The sequence below is a fragment of the Fulmarus glacialis genome, unplaced genomic scaffold, assembly GCF_000690835.1.
Source record: "Fulmarus glacialis isolate BGI_N327 unplaced genomic scaffold, ASM69083v1 scaffold4322, whole genome shotgun sequence".
Classification (NCBI taxonomy): domain Eukaryota; kingdom Metazoa; phylum Chordata; class Aves; order Procellariiformes; family Procellariidae; genus Fulmarus; species Fulmarus glacialis.
This window is the reverse complement of record NW_009199615.1, coordinates 1,235-24,427: the sequence shown is the minus strand read 5'-3', so window position 1 is coordinate 24,427 and position 23,193 is coordinate 1,235. Positions and strand designations below refer to the sequence as shown.

Sequence of the window (23,193 nt, the reverse complement as noted above, 5' to 3'; positions counted from 1 at the left end):
ACTAAATGCCTGAAGGTCTCATGAAACATGAAAACATTACACAAAACCTTTATAATAAATTGTACGTAAACTGGTCTTCATACCATCTGCACTTTCTTTTCATTTTATTTCATGTTTTCACACCTGTCTTCGTTAAACTTTGACAGGTTGAGGGGAGAGTAAAACTTTTTTTCAGTCTCTGAACTATTTGTAATAAAAAATATTCAGAGCTACTTGTGTCAAAATGGTCAAATTCCAGTTAGAAATTGTATTGGGTTTACATGGCAAAGTTTTGGTAGCTGGAGGCAAGGAACCTGCAGAGGTGGCATCTGTAAGAAGAGGGTTCTGGGCTCCAGAGCAGAGACTCCCCTGCAGCCCATGGAAATTTTGGAAGAATCCATGATGGAGCAGGTATTTCCCTGCAGTCTGTGGAGACATCACCCTGAACCAGGTATTCACTGCAGCCCATGGAGAACCCAACCCTGGAGCAGGTGGATATTCCCTGAAGGAGCTGCCGGTCCATGGAGAGCCCACGCTGGAGCAGGTTGATCTTGAAGGTCTGCAGCTTGTGGACACCCCACCCTGGAGTAGGTTCTCCTGACAGGAACTGCAGCCCGTGGAGGACCCATGCTAGAGCAGATTGATCCTGAAGGCCTGTAGCCCATGGAGAGGACCCATGCTGGAGCAGGAGAAAAGTATGAGGAAAAAGGAGTGACAGAGCAGAATGGTTATGAACTTTTCAGAAGACCCAAAGGGGTTGTTATATAAATGAAGGGATACTGTTCAGAATGTAGAGTGATGTAGAGTTGCTTTGAGTTAGGTGCCTTTAACTTAGGCTTTATTCAGTGTAAGTGTCTGTCCAGTAGAAATCTTCAGCTGAGTTGGTCACCTTAAGGTTATTACCTTTGTCCAGTGCATCCTGGTTTTCCAATGGAGCAGCAAGGAGCCTGCCCAATGGGATTCAGATGTCCAATGGATGTATTCCCTTCCTGAACCCAAGTAACTATGATAGGACGAGAGGAAATGGCCTCAAGTTGCGCCAAGAGAGGTTTAGATTGGACATCAGGAAAAATGTCTTTACTGAAAGAGTGGTCAGGCCTTGGAACAGGCTGCCCAGGGAAGTGGTGGAGTCCCCATCCCTGGAAGTATTTAAAAGACATGTAGATGAGGCGCTTAGGGACATGGTTTAGAGGACATGGTGGTGTGGGGTTGATGGTTGGACTTGATGATCCTAGAGGTCTTTTCCAACCTTAATGATTCTACGATTCTATGATTCTATGAACAGAGTGCAAAAGATTGGTCCAAGAATGGAAGTGTGATGAACAGATTTAAACAGTGAAATGAGCTTAGGGAATACAGAGTGGTTTTAATCCATGGCATACCATGTCATTATCAGTGTGATGGCAGGATGTAGGCAAACTTTTGCATGATTGGGAAGACCAGACAGCTGATTATGAGAAAAGGGCAGCCTGTAATGTGTAGCAAAACTCTTATACCCCACAAACTCTTTGATCTGGGTGGATGGCATGGAGCAGACTCATGGAAAACAGTAACAGATGCATCCCTCCACGCATGGGTCTTTATACAATTGCTAGTCAAAGGAGTCTCAAAAATCCATGGAAGAACCCGACTCCTGGTCTTTTTCATCCTTTCAGCGTCCTTCACCAGATGGTCAAGTCTGATACCACCATGAGAAAAACAGACTCAGCTTGGGGAAAATTAATTTAATTTACTGCTAGTTAGAATCGGTTTGGATAGTGAGAAACAGAGACAAAATCTAAACCACCTTCCCCCCATGCTCCTTTTTCCAAGGCTCAACTTCACTCCTTTACTCCTGACTCCTCTACCTCCCCCCACCCCTGAGTGGCGTAGAAGGATGGAGAACGGGGTGTCATGGTCAATCCATAACGGTTCCTCTCTGCCAGACCTTTCTCCTCACACTTTTCCCCTGCTCTAGCATGGGCTCTCTGTGGGCTGCAGTCCTTCAGGATAAACCTGCTCCCACATGGGCTCTCCACGGGCTGTAGTTTCCTTCAGGGAATACCCACTTGCTGCAGTATAGGGATCTCCAGGGCCTGCAGTGTGGGTACCTGCTCCACTGTGGTCCTCTGCTCAGGCTGCAGGTGAATTTCTGCTCTGGCACCTGGAGCACCTCCTCCCCCTCCTTCGCTGACCTTGGTGTCAGGAGGGTTGTTTCTCTCACATTTTTCCCTTACCTTTGTGCTGCATTTTGCCCCATCATAAACATGTCTTCTAAGAGGTGCCCCCAGCTTCACTAATTGGCTCAGCTTTGCTTTGGGGTGGGTCCATTCTGCAGCTGGCTTGAATCAACTGTGTCCGACTGTGATGGATGCACTCGACACCTTAACCAAACTGGCGGTGGTTTGGTGCAGGCTCTGGAAGAGGTAAAAGCCTGAGCTGTAGCTGGGCCATGAACTCCTCTAGTTTCAATCTGTCCTCTGAAAACGCACAAAGAAATAGAGTGCATATGAGCTTGGAATACTGATCATGAGATTAACAGATGAATAGCAGGTGGCTTTTCCAAAACTCATTTATCAAGGTACAAGGAGTCTCATGTGTTCCTTTCCCATCGCATGTAATTTGACTACAAGCCAACCACTTTATTCCATAAATATGACAGCCTAGGCGAGCCTTCTTTGAGCTCTCCCTGCTAGGCAGCATGGCTGCATGGCGGTCATCTCCCCTTGAGCTGGGACACCTCTCAAGGTTGCTCCTCAAGGCAGAGAGACCTTTCACCAATGGCAGATCTTTGGTAAGTGACCGATATCATGCATAACCTTGTAGAATGGTAACTTTGATTTTGCCTTGGTAACTTTGATTGCATGCTAGTGAAACATTACATAGATTTTACATGTATAATCCCTTAGACATAAACCATTGACCAAGTCCGAGACTAGGTTTGGACCTAGCTGCACCTAGACTCCTCTCTGAGAAGGAGTTTAGAAAGCAAGGGGGTCCACTCTGAACCTTGTGACTCAATGGAAGGGTCCTCCTTACCCTTTTGTATCCCCGGTCTCTCTGTGAATCATTCCAACTCGAGTGTAACTCGATTTTCCTTTGTACATTTCTTCCATGCAGTAATTAATAGAGTGTCCGAGTTGCCATCGAACTTTGTTAAGTCGCACTTTTACAACATCATATTAAAACCGCTTTTGCTAATACCTTTGATGGTGATTCTTTAAGCAATCTAAATCACTCGTCTGCAACACCGACATGGGGGCAGTCCCTCACTTTTTTCTACAGAGGCCACCCCTGCAGCCCCCCTGCTACCAAAACCTGGCCAAGACACCCAATACCTCCAGAAAATTAGTCCCCTGTATTTACCTATAAATACCTATAAATAAAAAAGACGACTTCTATCAGACTTCTTGATTTTATTTTTCACCAACAGATGAAAAGCATTGCTTATCATTATCCCATTAGTGCAGAATTGCTCCTCCTACTTCAGTGGTAACTTGAGTCATCTTGTTCCTTCCTGTATTTTTTAAAATCTCTAGCCAAGACACTCCTTCCAACAGGTAAGAGCACATGACTTTTTTGATGCTAGAAAGGACGCACAATGAAAATAGCAAAAGAATAAGAATATATTCTAGATGTCTTTTGGGGCAGGTATATTCTATTTACTACTTCACAAGTGATATCTGAGGATTAATGAATGAGAAGGAATACAGTGGAGGATATCTTAGCATTATTCAGGAAGGAATATTTTAATAACTAAACCTCTCAGTATATTAGTTAATCAGTACTGTTCTGAGATTTGTAATGTAGTTTTAATTACTTTATCTCATTGAACTAATACTTTGTTGATATATAATGTACTTCTGATGTGGTTCATTGAAAATGTAACATTCTCTGCTTTGGAATGGTAAATATCTATTAAAATGATCTTTGTAATATAGGTATAAATATTTAGCATAGCAGGGAATTAAGGATTGTGAAAGAAGACCGCAAACATATATGAAACAGTGGCAGCCAGATATACGTTTTGCTGTTTTCATTCATTCAAAATGTTGAATGGTTGAGACATAAATGTTAATACTCTGTCCTTCAAACAGACTATTATGAAAAGATGTTGTAAATGCCAATCGGTACTCAGAATGTGGGTAATTGTGCATTTTTATATGTAGCCGAGCTTTTGTGCCAAGCAACTCAGCGTGACTCTGGGGTTCAGTAAAGCAAAGCCAGGAGGCTTCCCTGGGGATGCCTTATTGTCCTCTAACCTGCCTTTCAGGTGATTAGTGTGGTGTGGTGTTTTCCTGCACTGTGCTTGCATTGCCTCCCTTTTACACTCTGCATTTAGAGTAAATGCTAGACCCTTGCAAGTCATGGTGTACTTCCCAAGTGCTTCCTTACAGCACTAACAGTTCCTCCAGTTTTATTGCCCTACCGAACAGCTCTTTTTCTGCCCTTCAGCAGTTTACCAACATTTTCTGCTAAGAGAGGACAGAGTACAAGTTTGCTGGAAGTTAAGACAGATTGCAGGTGCAAGATAAGGCAGCCATAGAGATAGGGAATAGGGTGTGCTGGTTGATTGGCCCCTCACTATAAGAAGGATATTGAGGTGTTGGAGCGTGTCCAGAGAAGGGCAACGAAGCTGGTGAAGGGCCTGGAGCACCAGTCTTATGAGGAGCGGCTGAGGGAACAGGGACTGTTTAGTCTGGAGAAGAGGAGGCTGAGGGGAGACCTCATCGCACTCTACAACTACCTGAAAGGAGGTTGTAGCGAGGTGGGGGTTGGTCTCTTCTCCCAAGTAACAAGGGATAGGACGAGAGGAAATGGCCTCAAGTTGCACCAGGGGAGGTTTAGACTGGACATTAGGAAATATTTCTTTACTGAAAGAGTGGTCAGGCCTTGGAACAGGCTGCCCAGGGAAGTGGTGGAGGCCCCATCCCTGGAAGTATTTAAAAGACGTGTAGATAAGGCGCTTAGGGACATGGTTTAGTGTTGAGTTGATGGTTGGACTTGATGAGTGTGTGAGGATTGTGAAAGACAGAAGAGAGTGGCTGGTGGGAGTAAAGTCACAATTGACCGGGCACAGATGAGATACAGCATTGCACTTCTGGGGAATATATTGCTTTTCTCAAGCCTTCTGAGATGGGACTCTGGAAAAGTTTCCAAGTAGACTATGGGAGAACCAGACCAGGCAGTCACTCCCATTCTCTCTCATTTATGCATGGAGGACCACAGCCGCTCGTCTGTAATGAAGCAAAAGCAGGATTTTCTGTGATTCTCTGTCACATCCTCGTCCAGGACAGTGTTCTTACCCAGAGCCTCCTGTACCAAGCGACACACTGCTGCAGAATCAAAGTAGGCAGGGAAGTATGAAGCACAGTCCAGTTTCCTAGACACGTCCAACAAGAGCATGTGATGCAGCCCATTCATTGCATGAGAGCCTAGTAATATGCGTACAGGGCTGGCAGTGGGCATCCTGGACTTCTGGCCTGCCATCCAAATCAGTTTGAAGTCAGATGTTCCTGTGCCCAAGAATAGGGACAGTCAGGGAAGAGGAATGGGCAGATTTGCCTCAGAGAAAGGAGCCAGGAGCTGTGGGTGACCCCACCAACATGACACAGTGCCACAGGATCTGAACACAGCAGGCAGAGCCAGGTGCTGCCTTTGTGTTCCTGTCTTTAGCAAGATTCATTCCCTCCTGTTTCATTCCTCTCAGAAATTCTTTCTCATTTTCACAGGACATCATCCATTTCCCAGGGGAATAGAAGGAATTTGACTTGACCCACATGACATTTTTGGAGGATTTATGGAATAAGTGCTCAGAAAGGAAACTCGTATTAGTTCTGTTCTTTGCTCTTCCAACATGTGTTTTAATTGGAAAGTGGCTTACAGGTAAGAAACTCCGTACTGTATCCAGCTAGCCAGTTATCCTAAGATACCATGCCTACACTTCTGTTCACAGTCCCTAAAGGAATAAAGGCACTGTAGATCCTATGTGGTGTCTGACACCTCCGAGTCCAAGTTTGGGATAACGTCAGCCATCTTGATGATGTCAGACACCCCAGTCCCTCTCTGGGGTGTCAGCTATTTCAGTGAAGTGGCGTAGGTGTAGTAATTTTCTTACATGAGGGAGGCATGTTCAGTCTCTCCTGGTTCACAAAGCCAGTGCCTGTAGCGAGCAAGAGCCTGTGCAGATTGCTTTGCAGGTTGTAAATTTGCCGAGTGTGCTGATCATTGCACAGATCCTTCTACCTCATGTGTGGTAACTCGCTCCTAGCTCGGTGAGCTTGGTTTGCTGTCCCTGCACCAGTGTACCTATTGTCTTCCTGAATAAATCGCTACCCACAATACCCATGAGTATGTAACACAACTGACATATATAAAACCAGGAAATTTGGTAACTGTAAAGCATGTCTGTGCCTGGAGGAGGTGGTAGCAATGACTCGAGACCCTGTCCTCACTATTGTAAGGGACTATAAGACTCTAACCTAGAGCTCAACTTTCTGTTTTGGATTCAGCTAACACATGTGGCTTTCTTCCCTCTATGGAAAGATGTGGGGAAAACCAATGCGTTTGCTCCCACTCTTCCTTGCAGGTGAAGTGCCTATCACCATCAGCATCGAACCATCGGCTGTCCTTGTTGGAGAGCAAGTGACTCTGTCCTGCCAGCTGACAGACAGTGTCCCTTCTAACACGAGCGTGCTTTGGTACAAAATGGAAAAGGGGAGGGATGCTCCACTGTGCTCTTCCTCCAGCGTCGGTGGGGTGGTGGAGCAGTGCCAGGATGAAGAACAGTGGAGGATTGTAGGACACTGGCAGAGAAGAGCATTTCTTCTGGTTATCCGGCAAGTGCAAGTAGCCGATGAGGGGACATACATTTGTGCTGTGAACAGCAGTGTTGTCACACAGGAGGCTACGACTCACCTTGATGTTACAGGTAAGCAGGGAGATTTTCACAGTGAAATGCGACCCTCTATGACCATGCAGAGTTCAGTTCCCATTGTGACTCTATGGCTCTGCCTATTCCTTACTGGACAGCTGACACCTTGTTGTGCTTTAACCCCAGTAGGCAGCTAAGCATCACACAGCTGCTTGTTCGCTCCCTGCCCCGGTGGGATGGAGGAGAGAATCGGAAGGGTAAAAGTGAGAAAACTCATGGGTTGAGATAAAGACAGTTTAATAGGTAAAGCAAAAGCTGTGCACACAATCAAAGCAAAATGAGGAAGTCATTCACTACTTCCCATCAGCGGGCAGGTGTTTAGCCACCTCCTGGAAAGCAGGACTCCATCACGTTTAACCATGACTTGGAGAAATGGGGAAATAAGCAAAGACGCAGGAAGTAGCTGGAAAGTCTTGCTTCAGTCCTGAATGTCTAAAAGCTGGGCACTGAGGGGGACCCGGCATGTGGTTTATCAGGTAGGAAAATAGTGCAATGGGGAACTGCATTAAGATGCTGAATATCCGCATATAAATCCCTATATAGGTGCTGAATATCCCTATATAAACAGCCTATAGTTGTTTTCTCTTCTGAGATTATGAATGTTCAACCTCTCCAGTTGGGGCTGTTTTGCTTTATAAAATGAAAAGACAACTACTCAGAGCTATTAGGGAGGGTATTCACTGATATGCAGTACACATAATGATATGGTAAAGGCCCCTCCTCATTAGAAATCCCCCGTCTCAGAAGACCTGTCCCAAATGCAAACCTGAAAGCACTTCCCAAAAGCACCTTATCAGATCTGACCTGTTGAACAAGTCACACTCTGGAGCTTAGTTTGAATGCATGGAAACATCTAGTATCCACAAATCTGGCATCAGTCTATTCCACAGATCAACGGCATGTTTGAAGGCCCTTTTCATTTATTTTCTTTTGAACCTACCATGTGCTAGGCTGACTTGTTGCCTCCTGTTTTGGTGTTGGACAAGACAGGGAACAATTCCTTGCTCTTCTTCCTCTCCACACCCTTCCTTTTTTATGGATCTGTATCATATACCCGTCAGTCACATGGAGAGTGTTCATCTATTTGCAAATTCCTAGATGCTCTTCCTGACCTTTGACCATCCGGGCTGACTGGGGTTCACTATATCTCTGTGGTAAGATGCCCTAGTGCTCACCATTGTTGGAGTCCAGGTAAATGGCCCTTTTGATCTGACCAGGTGTGGTTCTTTTTATGAGCTATGAATTTTTAGAGCAACATACTGAAGCTTTCTGGGTTTTGTTGGGTTTTGTTGTTGTTGTTTGTTGTTGTTGTTGTTGTTGTTGTTTTGCAGTAACTCTAACTTTCTTTCATCCTAATTGCCCTAACTCTGTTACAGCAATTGGGGATAAGCCAACTTTGGACAGGGATCTGCAAGAGGAGAGTATGTGTCGCTACACATGTAAGTCAAAACAATGGTACCCAAAGCCTGAAGTCATTTGGATGAACTATGGAGAAGACACAGTAAATGTTGAGGCCAAGACCAATGTAAGCTGGAGCGAGAGAGACCATTTCACAGTGCAAAGCATCATCACAGTGCCTTGTGATAATGTAGATGTGGTGTGTGTAATCAAACTCGTCAAATCCAAGATAAGCCGATCAGGTAGGTCACATTTTTACACCTGCATCTGCTTTGTTAGGGGAATCAGATCCCTCCATTATTGCTAGAAGACCTGAAATTGGACAGGTCTTGGCACCTTCCCTGAAGCCCCAAGCATCCTGCAGAATCTAACCCTTCAGGAGAAATCCTTGCTGTTGGGTGATGGAGGTTTGGGTTGGCCTTGTGGCATCTTCAGGGGATGCCACCATGAAACGATGACCCAGGAAAATGCTGAGAGTGTTCTTCTCACTGCTCTGCCTCTTTGAGCCAAGTTCAGCCATAGCTTAAGGGGCTCATAGCTTTCCCTCAACAGTCCGAACCTCAGTATTGTTATCTCTTTAGCATCACTTCTGTTTTTTATCTTCTCACCTGAAGTGACAGGCTGTATCACTTACAGTTTGGGAAGAGCTTCTTTTACACAGTCCTGTCTGTTTTCATTTATTTCAGCAGTTTCACTCTTACAAACTGAAAGCTCATACAACTCTTTCAAGTGTGGAATTATCAAAAATGAAATGCTCAAAAGCCAGATGGTTTTGATTAGAGATGAAAAAACAACAAAAATGTAGGTGTTCTGTGAGATCTCTTTCGTGGCGTACTTGGTTTTTCTGTGTTGTGCCAGATGTGGTGATGTTAAATTGCCTCTGTTACAGGTTCCATGAATGAAATTATTATGCCACAGTCAAGTACTTGTACATACAAGGGCAAAATAAGAGGTTCCTATGGAAAGCTCAAAGTGATGTGGGTTAATCACCAAGGAGAAGATCTATCTTCACTGGCCCAGACAAGCATTCTACAGGAGATGGACAATATTTTTGCAATAGAAAGCTCCATTGAGATACCCTGTGGACAACCACCACCTTCTTTTGTGACCACTGATAGGGAACACAGTCCGCAGATTTCTCAACAGTCAGGTATGCAGCAATTAAGACTTATATCAGGTACTTTGGCATTCTCTGAGCAAGCAAAGCTACTCTCTTTTCGCTCAGATGCATCATCCTCCACTAATGGGAAGGCTGGGCCTAGTGCTGTGAATTATTTCACTTAGTTTCCCACAACACTCAATAGTTGAATCCATCTGGGATTCACGAAAATTCGCAACTGGTCTGTGCTGACCGAGAAGAGAGGCTAGGACGCAAATTATAGAGTTGCAAGAGTAATTCTTTCATTCATGTGCATGAGGTGTCCCAGCCAAATTGGGAAACCTGAATGTGGTCTTACACATGGTTCTTATACCTTTCAAGCGTTCGGTTACAATATGATTTGACTAATCGCTACTTAATACACACACACTACTGTTTGCAAAGCAATGATAATTCCACGGTGTCATCATCCACCTGCTTCTTTCTTGATCTAGATGTCCCTGGAGTCAGTCTTGCTACAGTTACTTACCTATGACACCAGACAATGGGAGGGCTTCACAGAGCTGTTAGAGGGGCTGGGATGCCGGCGTTATCTCGGTAGTGCAGGGGTAACATTTATCCTTCGTGGACAGCTTTAAGATTCTGAGAAACAAAGGTCCTTATCTCCAGGTGGGGCTGTCCTCCTCCTTCCAATGAGCTGGGCTTCAGTCATGCTTACTTTAGCATGACTGTTCAGTATACAATGTACACACTATATCTAAAGAAAGTTGATAACGATTTCATACTATAAGGACTAACGGGTACAATAGTTAGGGAATGAAATTTTGCCTTAGAGGAGTCTATTGCTCAATACTTTGAGGAAGTCAATGAATCACAGCATCCCACTATCAGGACTGTGGCTGAAATGGAAAGAGCATCTGCTGACCCCAACAAAGCCAGGAAGACAGTGGGCTCCTGAGCTAAGTGCACACTAGCCTGTTCCCCAACGTGAACCTCGATTTTTCAATGCTGGCAGAGAAGTTTTTCTGGCAGATCTTCAGACTGTCAGCTGCTGAGGTTTGTACCAGTAAGGAAAAACTTTGGCATTAGGCTATTAGAGGGTTATTCTGCCTGAAAGGTGGTGTTGAGCAGCAAGGCTAAGCCTGAGCTTTCCTCTGAAATGTCTTCTCAGTGAAAGGTTCGAAGGTCAACTCGTCTTAAAGTATTTTCATGGTATCACTTAGAACAATATTGCTCGCTTCAGAGATAGTGGCCTCTTGAATAAAAATAAAGACCAACTGCAAAGACTAAAAATAATAAAAAACTTACCAAGGAAAAAAAAATCATACTTCCCATTTTATCTCAAATCTGATTTTGAGTGTGTGTATGTGGAAAATTCCTGAACACAAGGCAGTGAATTTAAAATGCAACTATCTGTGTCTCTTTTCAGCTTTCTTTTAGACTTCTTGTGTTCCTTGTCATATTTCCAGAAGAATGATTTTTGGCTGAAAGTGTTCTTCTGCCAACCATGTCCAAATAGTGCAGATTCTGTGACCCCGTGGCCACTCTGTGTATGTGTGTGCTATACTGCAAGAAAATTGATGCACTTCTTTTGTTGCTTTTTCTCCATTTTTCAGAAAAGAGTAACTTGTCCTGGATCATCTATTTCCTTCTACTCATCATTTTGCCAGGTAAGCTATTTCCCCATTACCCAGTCCTTCTTGACAGTGAAGAACCATCCCCAGGGCCAGTTGTGAGCTGGCTTTTGACTCTTCCTTTTTGTAGGGGGTGTCCCAAGAGCTACTGTGTAGTTACTATTTATGGTCTCTTGTCTTCCAGCATACCTTCAGAGGCAGATTGGTAAGTGTGGATGTTCAGGTTTTAGTGTCTTTGCGTGCCCATGGTGCAAGCTCATTAGTGGAGATTTGACGGTGCCAGGGTGGTCCTATTCCTCGGTCCTTGGCTCTTCTCCTAGGCCAGCGTGCATTCAGGAGGGCTGAAAGGGCCTCTAGTGGCAGCCACGGCCCTTGCAACGAGTGAGATTTGGGTTGCCATGGCAGGTGGCTGGTGGTGGCCAGGCTGGTGGAGGCTTTGCTGTAGGCAGGAGCATGAGGGAAGGAGATGTTGAGGGAAGACCACAGTGTGGCTGATGGGGTGGAAAGCCTAGGTCCCTGCGCAGCGCTGGGTTCTGGTAGGGAAGTGGGTGTTTGTGGTTGGTGGCAACAATCCCAGTCAGAGCCACGTGATGAATAGCTCCAAGGAACGTGCACCATCCACCACACCAGAGGAGTTTTTCATCCCTCCCTGGGGTGCGGTGGAGAGTTCCAGAGTGGCCCGGCTTGCAAGGACCTTGTGGGTCTTGCCCTGACTTGATGTCTTCTTCTCCTGTGACCACGGTGACTCGGCAGAGGAACTGCGTGCAAGGAATGGTGAGTCTTTCTGCTTGCTCACGTGCCTTTCCTGCTGGGACAGAGGCCTTGGGGCGGGTGAGGAGGGATGCTCCAGCAATGCCAACTGCCCCCTGAGTGCCACGTCAAGAGACCCTGCAGTGCCCAAGGCTCGACATGGCAGTTGGTGCTCCCTGGCTTGGGCTTTGCCAAGGCAGCGCCCCATGGCCAGTTGTGGACTTGGTTTTGACGCTTCCTTTTTGTGGGGGAGTTTGTCCAATAGCTGCTGTGGAGTTATTATTTACGGCGTCTTTGCCATTCAGCACCCTTTCAGAGGCAAAATGGTAGGTGTGGGGGTTTGGGGATTAGTGTCCTTGCCTGCCCATGGGGCGAGCTCATTAGTGAAGAGCTGACTGTGCCAGGGTGGTCCTATTCCCGGGGTCCCTGGCTGATCTCCTAGCCTAGCGTGCATTTGGCAGGGCTGGTGGGATGTTCTCGTGACTGGGGGGCCCTGTTGCTGACTGGGCTCCGTTGTGAAGGCTCTGTGTTCTTTGCTATTCAGTCAAGGGGAGAAGTGGTGGCCCAAGAGAGAGAATTCATCCCTGCGGAAAGGGAATACCGTCCCCTGGCAAGTAGGAAACTGTGTCACAAATGAATGGTTTAGAGGTCACTTTCAAAATACCGTCCCCTGGCAAGTAGGAAACTGTCAGGATTAATTCCCTGTGTGTCAGGATTAATTCCCAGAAAGAAGGCACAGGGAGCTTATGATGGGGGAACTCCAGCTTCTGGTTTGCTGGTCGAGGGGGAGGTGTCGTGTCCCTCAGCACCTGACATGCCAATGAGGGCATGTGGTTGTGATGCTACTGAAGATGGCAGCCATGCAGGCTGTGTGTGGCAGGCAGGGGCATTGACGTGAGGTATGGGGAGCAGGAGTGAGGGCAGTGGTTCTCAACCTAGCACAGGGGCTGGATGCAGCTGTGCCCAGAGCCAAGGGAGAATTATCTCTATCCCAGCCAAAACGAGGCTATCGTGTTCGAAATGAGTTGGAATGATTTATACAGAGGCCGAGGATGAAAGAGTTAAGTGTGCCACAAGGTTTAGAGAAGACCCGGCTGAATCCACCCCTAGACCCAGACTTGGTCAACAGTTTATGTCTAAAGGATTATATGTATTTAGCAGTAGTCTAAGGTTCATTCCCAATCTTAAGATAGATCATAAGATTTTAGCAGACTGTATTTGCTAGGGGGTACCTCCATCAATTCACACACACACACACACAGACAGAGACACAAAAAATAGATAAATATACAAAGGTATACCTGTTAAAAATTCCCCTCTAGTTCAGTGAAATATCAAATGTCTTGGCATTTCTCAACGGGCGAAGGGTTGAGCCTCGAGGAGTGTTTTGGCCAAGAAGTGTTGCAGCCCAGGTCCCGTGCCAGTCAGCGATGATCGTCAGAATATCGCAAACTTGAGAGTTCGCGAACTCTGAGAAGCATTCCACCCAGAGGGAGATGCTGGGCGCAGCCCACTGCGGTCCAGGAGAGCTCAAAGGGCTGCACTTGGGACCACTGTTTATAGGGTCACAAGATGATTGACTTTAGTCATCCGTCAAAACTCTCAAGGTTTCAGTAACAATGGTACTGTTCCACTTGAGCTACGACTCAGAGAAAGGTACCAGGGGATGACAATTATCCCCACTCTCATCCTCCACTTGGGCCAGGCAGTGGAAGTTTCTGGTATGATCAGTACATTCCCCAACCTCTGCTATGCAAGAGTTCCTGATACGGTAAAGGGACGCTTCACTGCCTGATTCATTACACCAAGGCCAAGGTTTAATGGGAGTTTCTGAGATCGTGGAGTGGCCCAGGAGGGGGAGTGGGGAATGCACCGCCACAGTCTGCCAGGCTTAATTCCCTGCGTGAGCCAAAAAGAAAGGGCCAAAAGGGAGGTTGTGGTGGGGGAACTCCAGTTTCTGGCTTGCTGGGTGCTGGCCAAGGGGAGGTGCCACGTCCCTCGACACCTGACATGCCAACAAGGGCATGTGGCAGTGATGCCGGTGGAGAAAGCAGCCATGCAGGCTGTGTGTGCCAGGCAGGGGCATTGACATGAGGCATGGGGAGCGGGAGCGAGGGCAGTGGGTCTCAACGACTGCGGGTGCCTGATGCAGCTGTGCCCAGAGCCAAGGGAGCCCTTGTCCCCACTGCTGGCAGCTCCTGCCTGGGTAGCCCTGATTGCTCCCCCTTCTCCACACCTCTCATTTGCAGAGGAGCTCCAGCCACGAGGTGGGGCAGGAAGGGGTGCTGAGAAGGGGAACTGTGTGCAGTGCTCTGACACCATGGCTTTGTGCTTGGGGGAGCCCTGGCTGGGGACGGGTGCTGGTGGGGGATGAGTCTGCCTTGCCAAATGAGACCCAGGCTTTTCCCCCTGTCTGCCTTGGAGTCGTCGGGGTGCTAAGCAAGGTATTCTCCCTTCCCCCTTTCTTATTGCAGAGAACCAGCAGAAGGAGATTGGTGAGTGTCGCTGTCTCCCTGGGGGCCCTGTGTGCAAGCTGATCGTGGGATGCAGTGGAGGGCAAGTCACCCCTCACCCCACAAGAGCGTGAGCCATCCACCGTGCCAGAGGAGTTTTTCATCCCTCCCTGGGGAGAACAATGCCAGAATGGACTGGCTTTTGGAGGCAGATTAGTAAGTGTGGATGTTCAGGGTTAGAGTCCTTGCCTGCCCCTGGTGTGAGCTCAGTAATGGAGAGTTGACTTTGCCAAGGTTGTCCTATTCCTGGGGTCCTTGGCTGTTCTCCTCACCCGGCATGCATTCGGAAGGGCTGGTGGGATGTTCTTGTGACTGGGGTGCTCCCGTGTTCCTTTGAGTCAGGGTGCTAAGCAAGGTGTTCCCCCTCTCTTGCAGAGAACCAGAAGAAGGAGATTGGTGAGTGTCACTGTCTCCCTGGAGGCTGTGCATGCCAGCTAATTGTGAGGTTTAGGGGTCTTCATAGGGTGTTGCTTGTGGTGTTCTGGCTGGTGGAGGCTTTGGTGTTGGTAGGAGAATGAGGGAAGGGTATGTTGAGGGAAGGCCGTGATGGGGCTCATGGGCTGGAGAGACTCGGCCACCAACCCTGGGGCCTGGTGGGAAAGTGGGTGATGATGGGGTATTGAAGAGCTTCCTGCCAGGGTCAGAAGCACATGAGATGCAGCTCCAAGGAACATGACTCATCCACCATACCAGTTTTTTTTGTCACCTCCTTGGGCAGAATTCCCAGAGTGGACTGGTTTGTAGGTTGTTCTTGCCCTGACTTGGTGTCTTCTTCTCTTGCTGCCCTCCGTGACTTGGCAGAGAAACTGCATGCAAAGGATGGTGAGTCTTTCTGGTTGCCTACATGCTTTCATGTTGATTGTCATTGAAAGTTGTAAATACTTTGCTGTCCAAGTTCCATGGAAATATGTCACCTGAATCATCAGGAAGCTGTTTCCATAATGAAGCCAAACCTAATCCATGGGAATAACTCACAGTAGCTCAAATGGTCCTTGTCATAAATGCTGTATTCTTCCCATGTCCTCTAGTCACCTCCAGCTTTAATGACCTGGCTATACTTTTCTGTCTGTTGCCCTCTGATGTGCAAAAGATTACCTTATATCACTTGTGCCTTTCAGCCTTTCTAGCTGGAAAAGGTCCTCCTTGTATGCATGGGAAGAACAAGAGCCCATTTAAGAATGACTGTGAATGTCATGTAGATCTGAGTGCATGGAAACCTATGGTGACTTCAGATAGTGGGTTAAAATACAGCATTTCAGGATGCAGCTGAACTTTGGTATTAATAGAGTTATCTGTATCCAGAGTCATCCTGTAGTGCTACCAAGTACTGATGTCTAACCCATAGCAATATTTTCTTTTTCTGCATTTATCTTGTTTGCAGTGGACCAGAGGAAAGAAATCGGTAAGGTCATTATTGTCTCTTAAGTCCCTTAAACCTAGTGAAAGGGAAAGTCTGAAGAGAGGAAGGGTTGGTTCTTGTTTTACAGGACAATGAATTTAGAGATTGTAACTTGGACTAGGGCTTCAAAGCCTTTCCTGCGTGCAGTTTCAGGTGCACATCTCACACCTGTCTGTTCACATAGAATCATAGAATCATTAAGGTTGGAAAACACCTCTAAGATCATCAAGTCCAACCGTTAACCCAACACCACCATGCCCACTAAACCATGTCCCTAAGCGCCTCATCTACACGTGCTCAGACATTCATCGAAAACTTGACATTTTTCACATACAGATGCCTACCTTTGAGCTAATCCCTTAAGCTCACATCTCAGGACTTCATGATCCTGTCCTACTGGGTCATCTTTTCATCTCTCACACATAAAAGCACAAGGTCAGCTGATTCTGCCCTGGCAAATATTTAATATTGACTCGTCTGATTTGACTTCTCAGCAGCTTGGTTTGTATAGTAGTATCTCTGCCTGCCACATCTTCTCCACTATCCTTCCTGCCCAGCCACTATTGCACAAAGCTGTCATGGTTGCATGGAACCAGAAACTCACCGGAAAGTGCACTCCCTCCTCCCTTCAGAGAATTAGTGAAAATTCACCCAACCTATTCCTTTATATCCATACCTGCCTGAGAAATTCACGAAATGTGGCTGAAATTTATTTCCCTGAGTGTCACAAAAGGGACCGTCTCTTTCCGTGTCCCCGGAAATGCTGGGGTGCTTACCAGGAATCTCACATGGTTTGAAATGTGGAGTGTGGCTGGTGGGGCATCCATGTAAAACACTGGCAAGGCAGCAAATTGGGACCTGAGAGAGAAAGTAGTTCCCACGCAGGAAACTCAGTCCAGCTTCAGATCCTTCTTCAGACCTCACAAATAATCACAGAGCTTGAGAGAGCAAGAGGGAATTTGAGTATCAGTTGACCTGCATAGTTTAACCTTAGACTCAGTCTGAGATTCCCCAATTTGGAGTTGGAAAATTTTTTCAGTCAATGTTTGTAGTTTGGTTTTTCTTACCTTTTTTTTTTTCCCCTTTTTTTCTTTTTTCCCCCTTATTTGCTTTCAGAATGGAGAAGGGCTCATGGCAACACAGGTAAAATAATGTATTTACTTATGCCTGTACTCAATGGCTTGAAATCTGTGAATACTACAGAAGTGGTGCTGAGCATGGACTGGATTGTGAGTCTACAAATACTTTTTATTCCAGTGATATGGCGATATTTCACTTGGCAGTGAAATATTTGGAAGTCAAAGCGTAATTTATATGTCTGAGTGCAGTCCTTCTTCACTCCAGGCTTAGAGGTCTTTCTAGACTAGTTGTAGGGAGATTTTCAGAATGAAATGCAGTACAGTACAGTCCTTCTCTTCTTGCATATTTGCTTTAGAGGAGTGTTTATAAAGCCCTTAATATCTATTTGTTGTAGATGACATCAAGGTTGATGGGGACACAGCCCATCCAAACTTGTCTATTGCTGTGGACAAGAAGAGTTTTACGTATAAATCACAGGCCCAGAAAGTGACTCAAAATGAAGGGAGTTTTGATTCATCTGTCTGTGTGCTGGGCTCAGAAGGTTTCTCCTCTGGGAAGCATTACTGGGAGGTGGACGTTGAAAAAAGTGATGACTGGGACCTGGGAGTAGCCAGAAAATCCGCTCCAAGGAAAGGAATAATATCTCTGTCACCTAAAGAAGGATTCTGGGCTCTGGGCTTAAGTTTTAACGATTACTGGGCAAGAACTGATCCATGGACACGGTTAGCGGTGCAGAAAAATCCCATGAAAGTCGGAGTGTACCTTAATTGTGAAGAGAAAATTTTGACTTTTTTCAATGTTACTGACATGTCTGTGATGTTCACATTTAAAGACTGTGCATTCTCAGAAGAAGTTTATCCATTCTTTAAAAATTCACACAAAGAATCAACCATGAGAATTTGCTTATTTAAAGAGGAATAAGTTTTTTTTCATATGGTAATTTTGTTGTGACATGAAAGATCATATTATTTTCTTAGACAAATTTAATTCTTAATTGCAATTTATGTATTACACATCCTCGATCACATTCTGTATTATGCATATTTTAATACCTTAGCTTAAAATATTTTCCTTTTCCCCAGCCTTTTCTGTATGCATTTTGTCCAATGCTTGCAGCATGCATGCAGAAGTGAGCTGTCCCATGCCATGATTTGATAAATGATACGATTATCTCAAGAACAATTTCTGTAAAGTCTTTTTTCTGAAAATAATTTCAGTCCTTACAATGCATTTCAGTGATCATCATTCTCTGGTGTTTTGTTCTGGACTGCTGCACTGTGTACTTTGTACTTACGTACAACACCCAACTTCACATCATGCGTTCAAATACACACACCCCAACAAATGCACAGCACCCCGTAAAGGATGGAATTCTCAGAATTTTGGAGGAAAAGGAAAAAAAAAGTTTTAAAACAGAGTAATTTAAAACACAGTAATGTGTCTACGCTTCACTTCTTGGCTCTAGAACATGCCATCTGTGCTTGAAGAAGAGTCTGAGAGCAACATAAATCGACTTAATACAGTGCTACATCTCTCTGTCAGGCTTTGAACCCTTCTGGTAGAGTAATATGCTCTTCTAGTGCATAAATAGCCATGACAGAGCCGTCTGCTCGTCAGGATCTTCTGAATCCTAACCTTTTGCCAGGTAAAATGCTATTTAGTTGCCTGAACATAGACACCCGTTTCTCTTTGAGATTCTTTAGGGTATCCAACACATGGGGCTGGTCACACAGCACCAGGCTTGTGGGAGACGTGCACCTTTCTGAAGCTGGAGACCTTCTGAGACAAAAATGACAGCGGACGCTGAAGGATCCTTGTTTCCAGGCTGTCATGGTTATTTTCTGTGAACAGTCCTTTTTTTCCATGGAATTTAAGCTTACCAGCTTTTGTCTGTGCATCATGGGGGTGGAAGATAATTTATTCCTTCGTTTTTGCATCGGTGACCTCAGGGTTATAGCTACATTCATACAGAGGGTGTAGACCTCAGTGGAGCCTGATTCAATAACCACCTTGTCTTTTAATGAGCGTCACTAGTAAATTTTGAGTCAATTTTTAACCAGGATTGGAATTGCATTAATATTACATCTCCACTGTCTCTTTACACAAATGTCTCATGATACAAGTCTACAGTCTTTTCATCACGTGAGATTCAGTCTGAGACAAAGATCTAAATGTAGGTGTCCACATATGAACTAGGTATCTATGTTTAATTATAGTTAATGGAGTTCAAAGTTGCAATTAAGTTGCCTAAACATAGATGTCTAGTGCCAGTTCAGACCTGTCAATATATCTGAGACTGGCAGAGGTGACACAAGACTCATGGAAGACCCATGTCCTTTTGGGTCCCTCTGGCATTGTTCCCTGCAAATCTGTTTTTAGCTGAAGTAAGTCTGTAGTTTTGTTCCTCCTGAGCAGAACCGAGCTTTGACACACAAAATACCCATTGGACATAAAATCCAGATGACCAATATGGAGACTGTTGTCTAAGGAACACAGAACATGCTAATGCCCTTGAACCAACAGACAAATCACTCGAAACCCATGGCAGAACTGAGGAAAAGCAACCTGATAGCCCAGCTAGGCTGAGTCTTCACTCATCTCTCTAGTTATGAGAATGCCTCCAACTTCTCATTCTTTATCATAAACTCCATAACATTGTTAGGGATGGGAGTCAGACACAGCTGTAGTTTCCAAGATCCTTTCTAGAATCCTGTTTACAAATAAGATTTACAACGGCAGCCTGCCGCTTCTCCAGTGATGTAGTCGTCTGTAGTGACAGGTTACACTGCTCTTCTTCCCATGACAATGTATCTTAATCCACCTCAGAAACAGCAAATACAGTGGGCCAGATTCTGCTAAAACCAAAGCTACCTGATTCATGGAGCCACAGAGTAAATTAGCTTAGAAGAGGTCTCTGGAGCACTCTGCTCCAGTCCCCCACACAAACACAGACTAGATTGCTCTGGGGCTGTACTGAATTAGCAGCAAATCTGAGTCCTCTGAACTGCCCTTCTAGTAAGCCCCCATGAAGTATTCCGTGATTTTGTAGATGGTGGTGTACATCTGGCTGGCCTGCAGCTGCCACGCCAGAAGGGGAGAGGTCTCCATTGGTCCTGTATCGTATGTCAGGCCTGAATAGGCATTTCCAGCTCTCTAGGACATCTGAAATGCCTGTAGGTTAGGAAGCTAAATTCTGCTCATGCTCAACACAGTCAACTGAGAGTAGGGAGTGATTCCTGACTGACTTTATCTGCCTAAAGTGAGGCATCAAATTCTTGTGTTTGAGATCACATACGGTGCCTTATCTCATCCCGAAGAGGGACACAGCAGCCTGAGATAACAGACGGAGATAGCAGCCTCATCATAGCCTGATAAAACCAATCTTCCTCAGCTCCTTAATGTTATATGTTCCTGAAGTCTACACATAGATGTGTCCAGGGGTCATTCAGAACAAGCGAATAGCCTAACACTATCAATTGTGCCTTGGAAAGGCTTCTCTCTCTTCAGAAGCATATTTAAAAAACATTCTGTCCCTCCCTGCTACATCCAGATGTTTCAAAGAAAAATATTAATGAGATAGCTGAGTGTCATGGTTTAACCCCAGTAGGTAGTTCAGCACTGCACAGCCGCTTGCTCACTCCTCCAGGGTGGGATGGGAGAGAGAATCGGGAGGGTAAAAGTGAGAAAACTCATGGGTTGAGATAAAGATAGTTTAATAGGTAAAGCAAAAGCCACACACACAAGCAAAGCAAAATAAGGAATTTATTCTCTACTTCCCATCAGCAGACAGGTGTTCAGCCATCTCCAGGAAAGCAGGGCTCCATCAAGTGTAACGGTTACTTGGGAAGACAAACGCCATAATTCCCAACGTCCCCCCCTTCCTTACTCTTCCCCAGATTTATATGCTGAGCATGATGTCATACGTTGTGGGATATCCCTTTAGTCAGTTGGGGTCAGTTGTCCCAGCTGTGTCCCCTCCGAGCTTCTTGTGCACCCCCAGTTGTGTAAGCACTGCTCAGCAATAACTAAGACATCCCTGCATTATCAACCCTGTTTTCATCACAAATCCAAACTCTATCCCAGCCAAAACAAGGACAAAGTGAACAGAGACACTGGAAATGGAGAAGACACAAATTATACCTGTGCACAAGAGCTATGTAGCCCTGTTAACGTGGGTTCCCATGACTTCGCAGACCACTTCAGCTCTGTCCATTGTCCCAATAACATGTAAGCAAAATAATGAATGACTTAAAGCAGTCACCACCCACAAAGTTAATCTAAACAGACCTTTCAGTGAACTCTCATGTTGACTGTGCTCAGATACTGTTTAGTGTTGATATGGATACATTTTACTCAGCTCAGGGTATAAACAAGTGAGCTTGTGCAGAGAATTTCTAGTTTGATTGACACTGCAGGCATCCCTAAAGAAAACCTTTTCTCCTCTTCCTCAACACTCTTCTTCTCTTGGTGGGTATTTACTTCTGGTCTTGGCTGTTCTCTACTTTTCAGAGGTTTTTTTACTGTTCAATGGTCCTTTCCTGTAACCATAAGGAAGGTGGCAATGACCCTCAAAACTGATTCAGTTACATATCCTAACTTGAGGGTGCTTCTTTTGTGCATTCGAATCTAGGAAAGCTGAGGATATCTCGTCTTAGAACATAGAACACAGGACATACAGAACATAGAATGGTTTGAGTTGGAAGGGACCTTGAAGACCGCCTGTTTCCAACCCCACCTGTCACGGGCAGGGATAAAGTGATATCTGCTTGGAAAAGAAAAACAGGATGTACCAAATTGAAATCAACACTTAAAACAGCAAGTTGTTGATCTTAACCGAGTTGCCTCTGAAGGTATTAAACTATAGCAAATAACTTGGTATTTCAAAGAAGGTAATAATAACATCCATGGGAAACAAACAGGAATGTTAACTGTTAGCTCTGTGGCTAGCTAGAGGTCAGGCAGAAGCAAGCAACAGCCTTTACATCTTCTATTTTCTGCAGATGAGGAACATGAAAGTTTATTTGAAATGGAAGAACTAAGCAATGAGAACTAAAAAAGACAATTTCATATCACATCCAGTTCAAAGGCTTCCTCATGTCGTCTTTTCCCAGAAGACACCAGACAGATATAAATTCCAGCATCAGAGACTTGGATGTTTTTTAGCAGTAAAGAAAAGACCCCTCTGCTTGGTACCCATTGAAGAAGATCTTTTTGACCCCAGTACCTTTTGTTTTGAATCTTTTTCCCAGTGCTTCTATTGTAGGAGATGATTCGTATCAGTTCTGAGGGTCTGGAAAAAACCCATTCAGTAGAAATATTTGCCAGAATGCCAGGGGCTGGCAGCCTGCAGTCCAAGAGCACATCATTTCCAACAGCTCCAACAACATACGTGGAAGTGAGAACGCTTGGAATAGCAACTGCACACAAAATATAAAATGAGACCTGTCAAGCCACAGTGATCCTGAGGAATACATGAAGCTGTACAGGGAGCGAATTTATTTCATGCTTAGAAAAGTCTCAGGTTCTGAGAGTACAAACACATTACCATAAGAGAAGTGGCAATGTCACCTTGCAGGGCTTTGGTTATTGTCAGGACTTGGATTCTAGTCAAAGAGACCTCAGTTGTCTCCCTTGCCAATCCAATATGTGGGTTTGAATCTTGGCCAATACCATGTAGTTACATTCCTCTTTGGAAAGTATATAAATCTTCAGGTAACAAAGTTGTTTAACTAAATTTGCACTTCCTGACAGCTGGTTCATGGAAACTGCCTATGGGCATGCTCTTACTACAAGACTGGTGTAGTATATGTAGTTAAGTACCCTGGCCTTCCTACTCCTCCATGTTGGTATCCTCATCCTATTTGCAGCTATCATTCTTAACCAGTGTGTAACCAAGGGCAATGTAGCTCTGAATGAGCAGAGATAATTGTTCTCCCAGCCACGTCATAGCAACACACTTGCCTTAAAGTGTCTAACTCGGTAAGCAGCATCTTTGAGTGATACCTTTTCCCCCTCAAAATCCCCTCCCGCTGCCAGTCCATCAGCCATGGGCCTCTCTGCCAACCCTTGCACTCCTGATGAAAGAAGAGATGACACTGACCTGTCACTTCCAGTTCAATGGCCACCTGATCATGCCACGTTCCTGCTGTTACACTGCAAATGTATTTCCCTTTGTCAGGGACCTGGACGTTCTTCAGTTTTAGGGACAAGTTGCCTGTGCTCCACTGGCTGAGGAAGAGCTCTGTGCCTCCCCAGCTTCGCTCCTCTAGCCAGCTATCTTTGACTGCTTCATTATAGGAGATCTCCTTCGGTGTTCTGAAAGGCTGTAGAGCAACCCACTGAACCGTGATGCTCCTGGGAAAAACAGTGAGTGACAATCGGCAAGGCAGAATGACATCTTCACCAATGAAGCTGATGATTGGGTTGTT

At 45.4% G+C, this 23,193-nt stretch overlaps 1 protein-coding gene across 1 annotated transcript; it reads left to right on the top strand.

The window, feature by feature from the left end:
- Positions 1 to 404: 404 nt before the first annotated feature.
- Positions 405 to 17,686, top strand: LOC104073501 (butyrophilin subfamily 1 member A1-like; the record flags this gene model as incomplete). The annotated part of the gene is made up of 10 exons (XM_009573306.1): positions 405 to 566; positions 6,548 to 6,889; positions 8,269 to 8,532; positions 9,180 to 9,440; positions 11,006 to 11,059; positions 11,208 to 11,228; positions 14,248 to 14,268; positions 14,662 to 14,682; positions 15,668 to 15,688; positions 17,160 to 17,686. Coding segments are annotated over 10 exons (1,694 nt in total), but the record flags the coding sequence as incomplete, so codon positions are not given.
- Between the last annotated feature and the right edge of the window lie 5,507 nt (positions 17,687 to 23,193).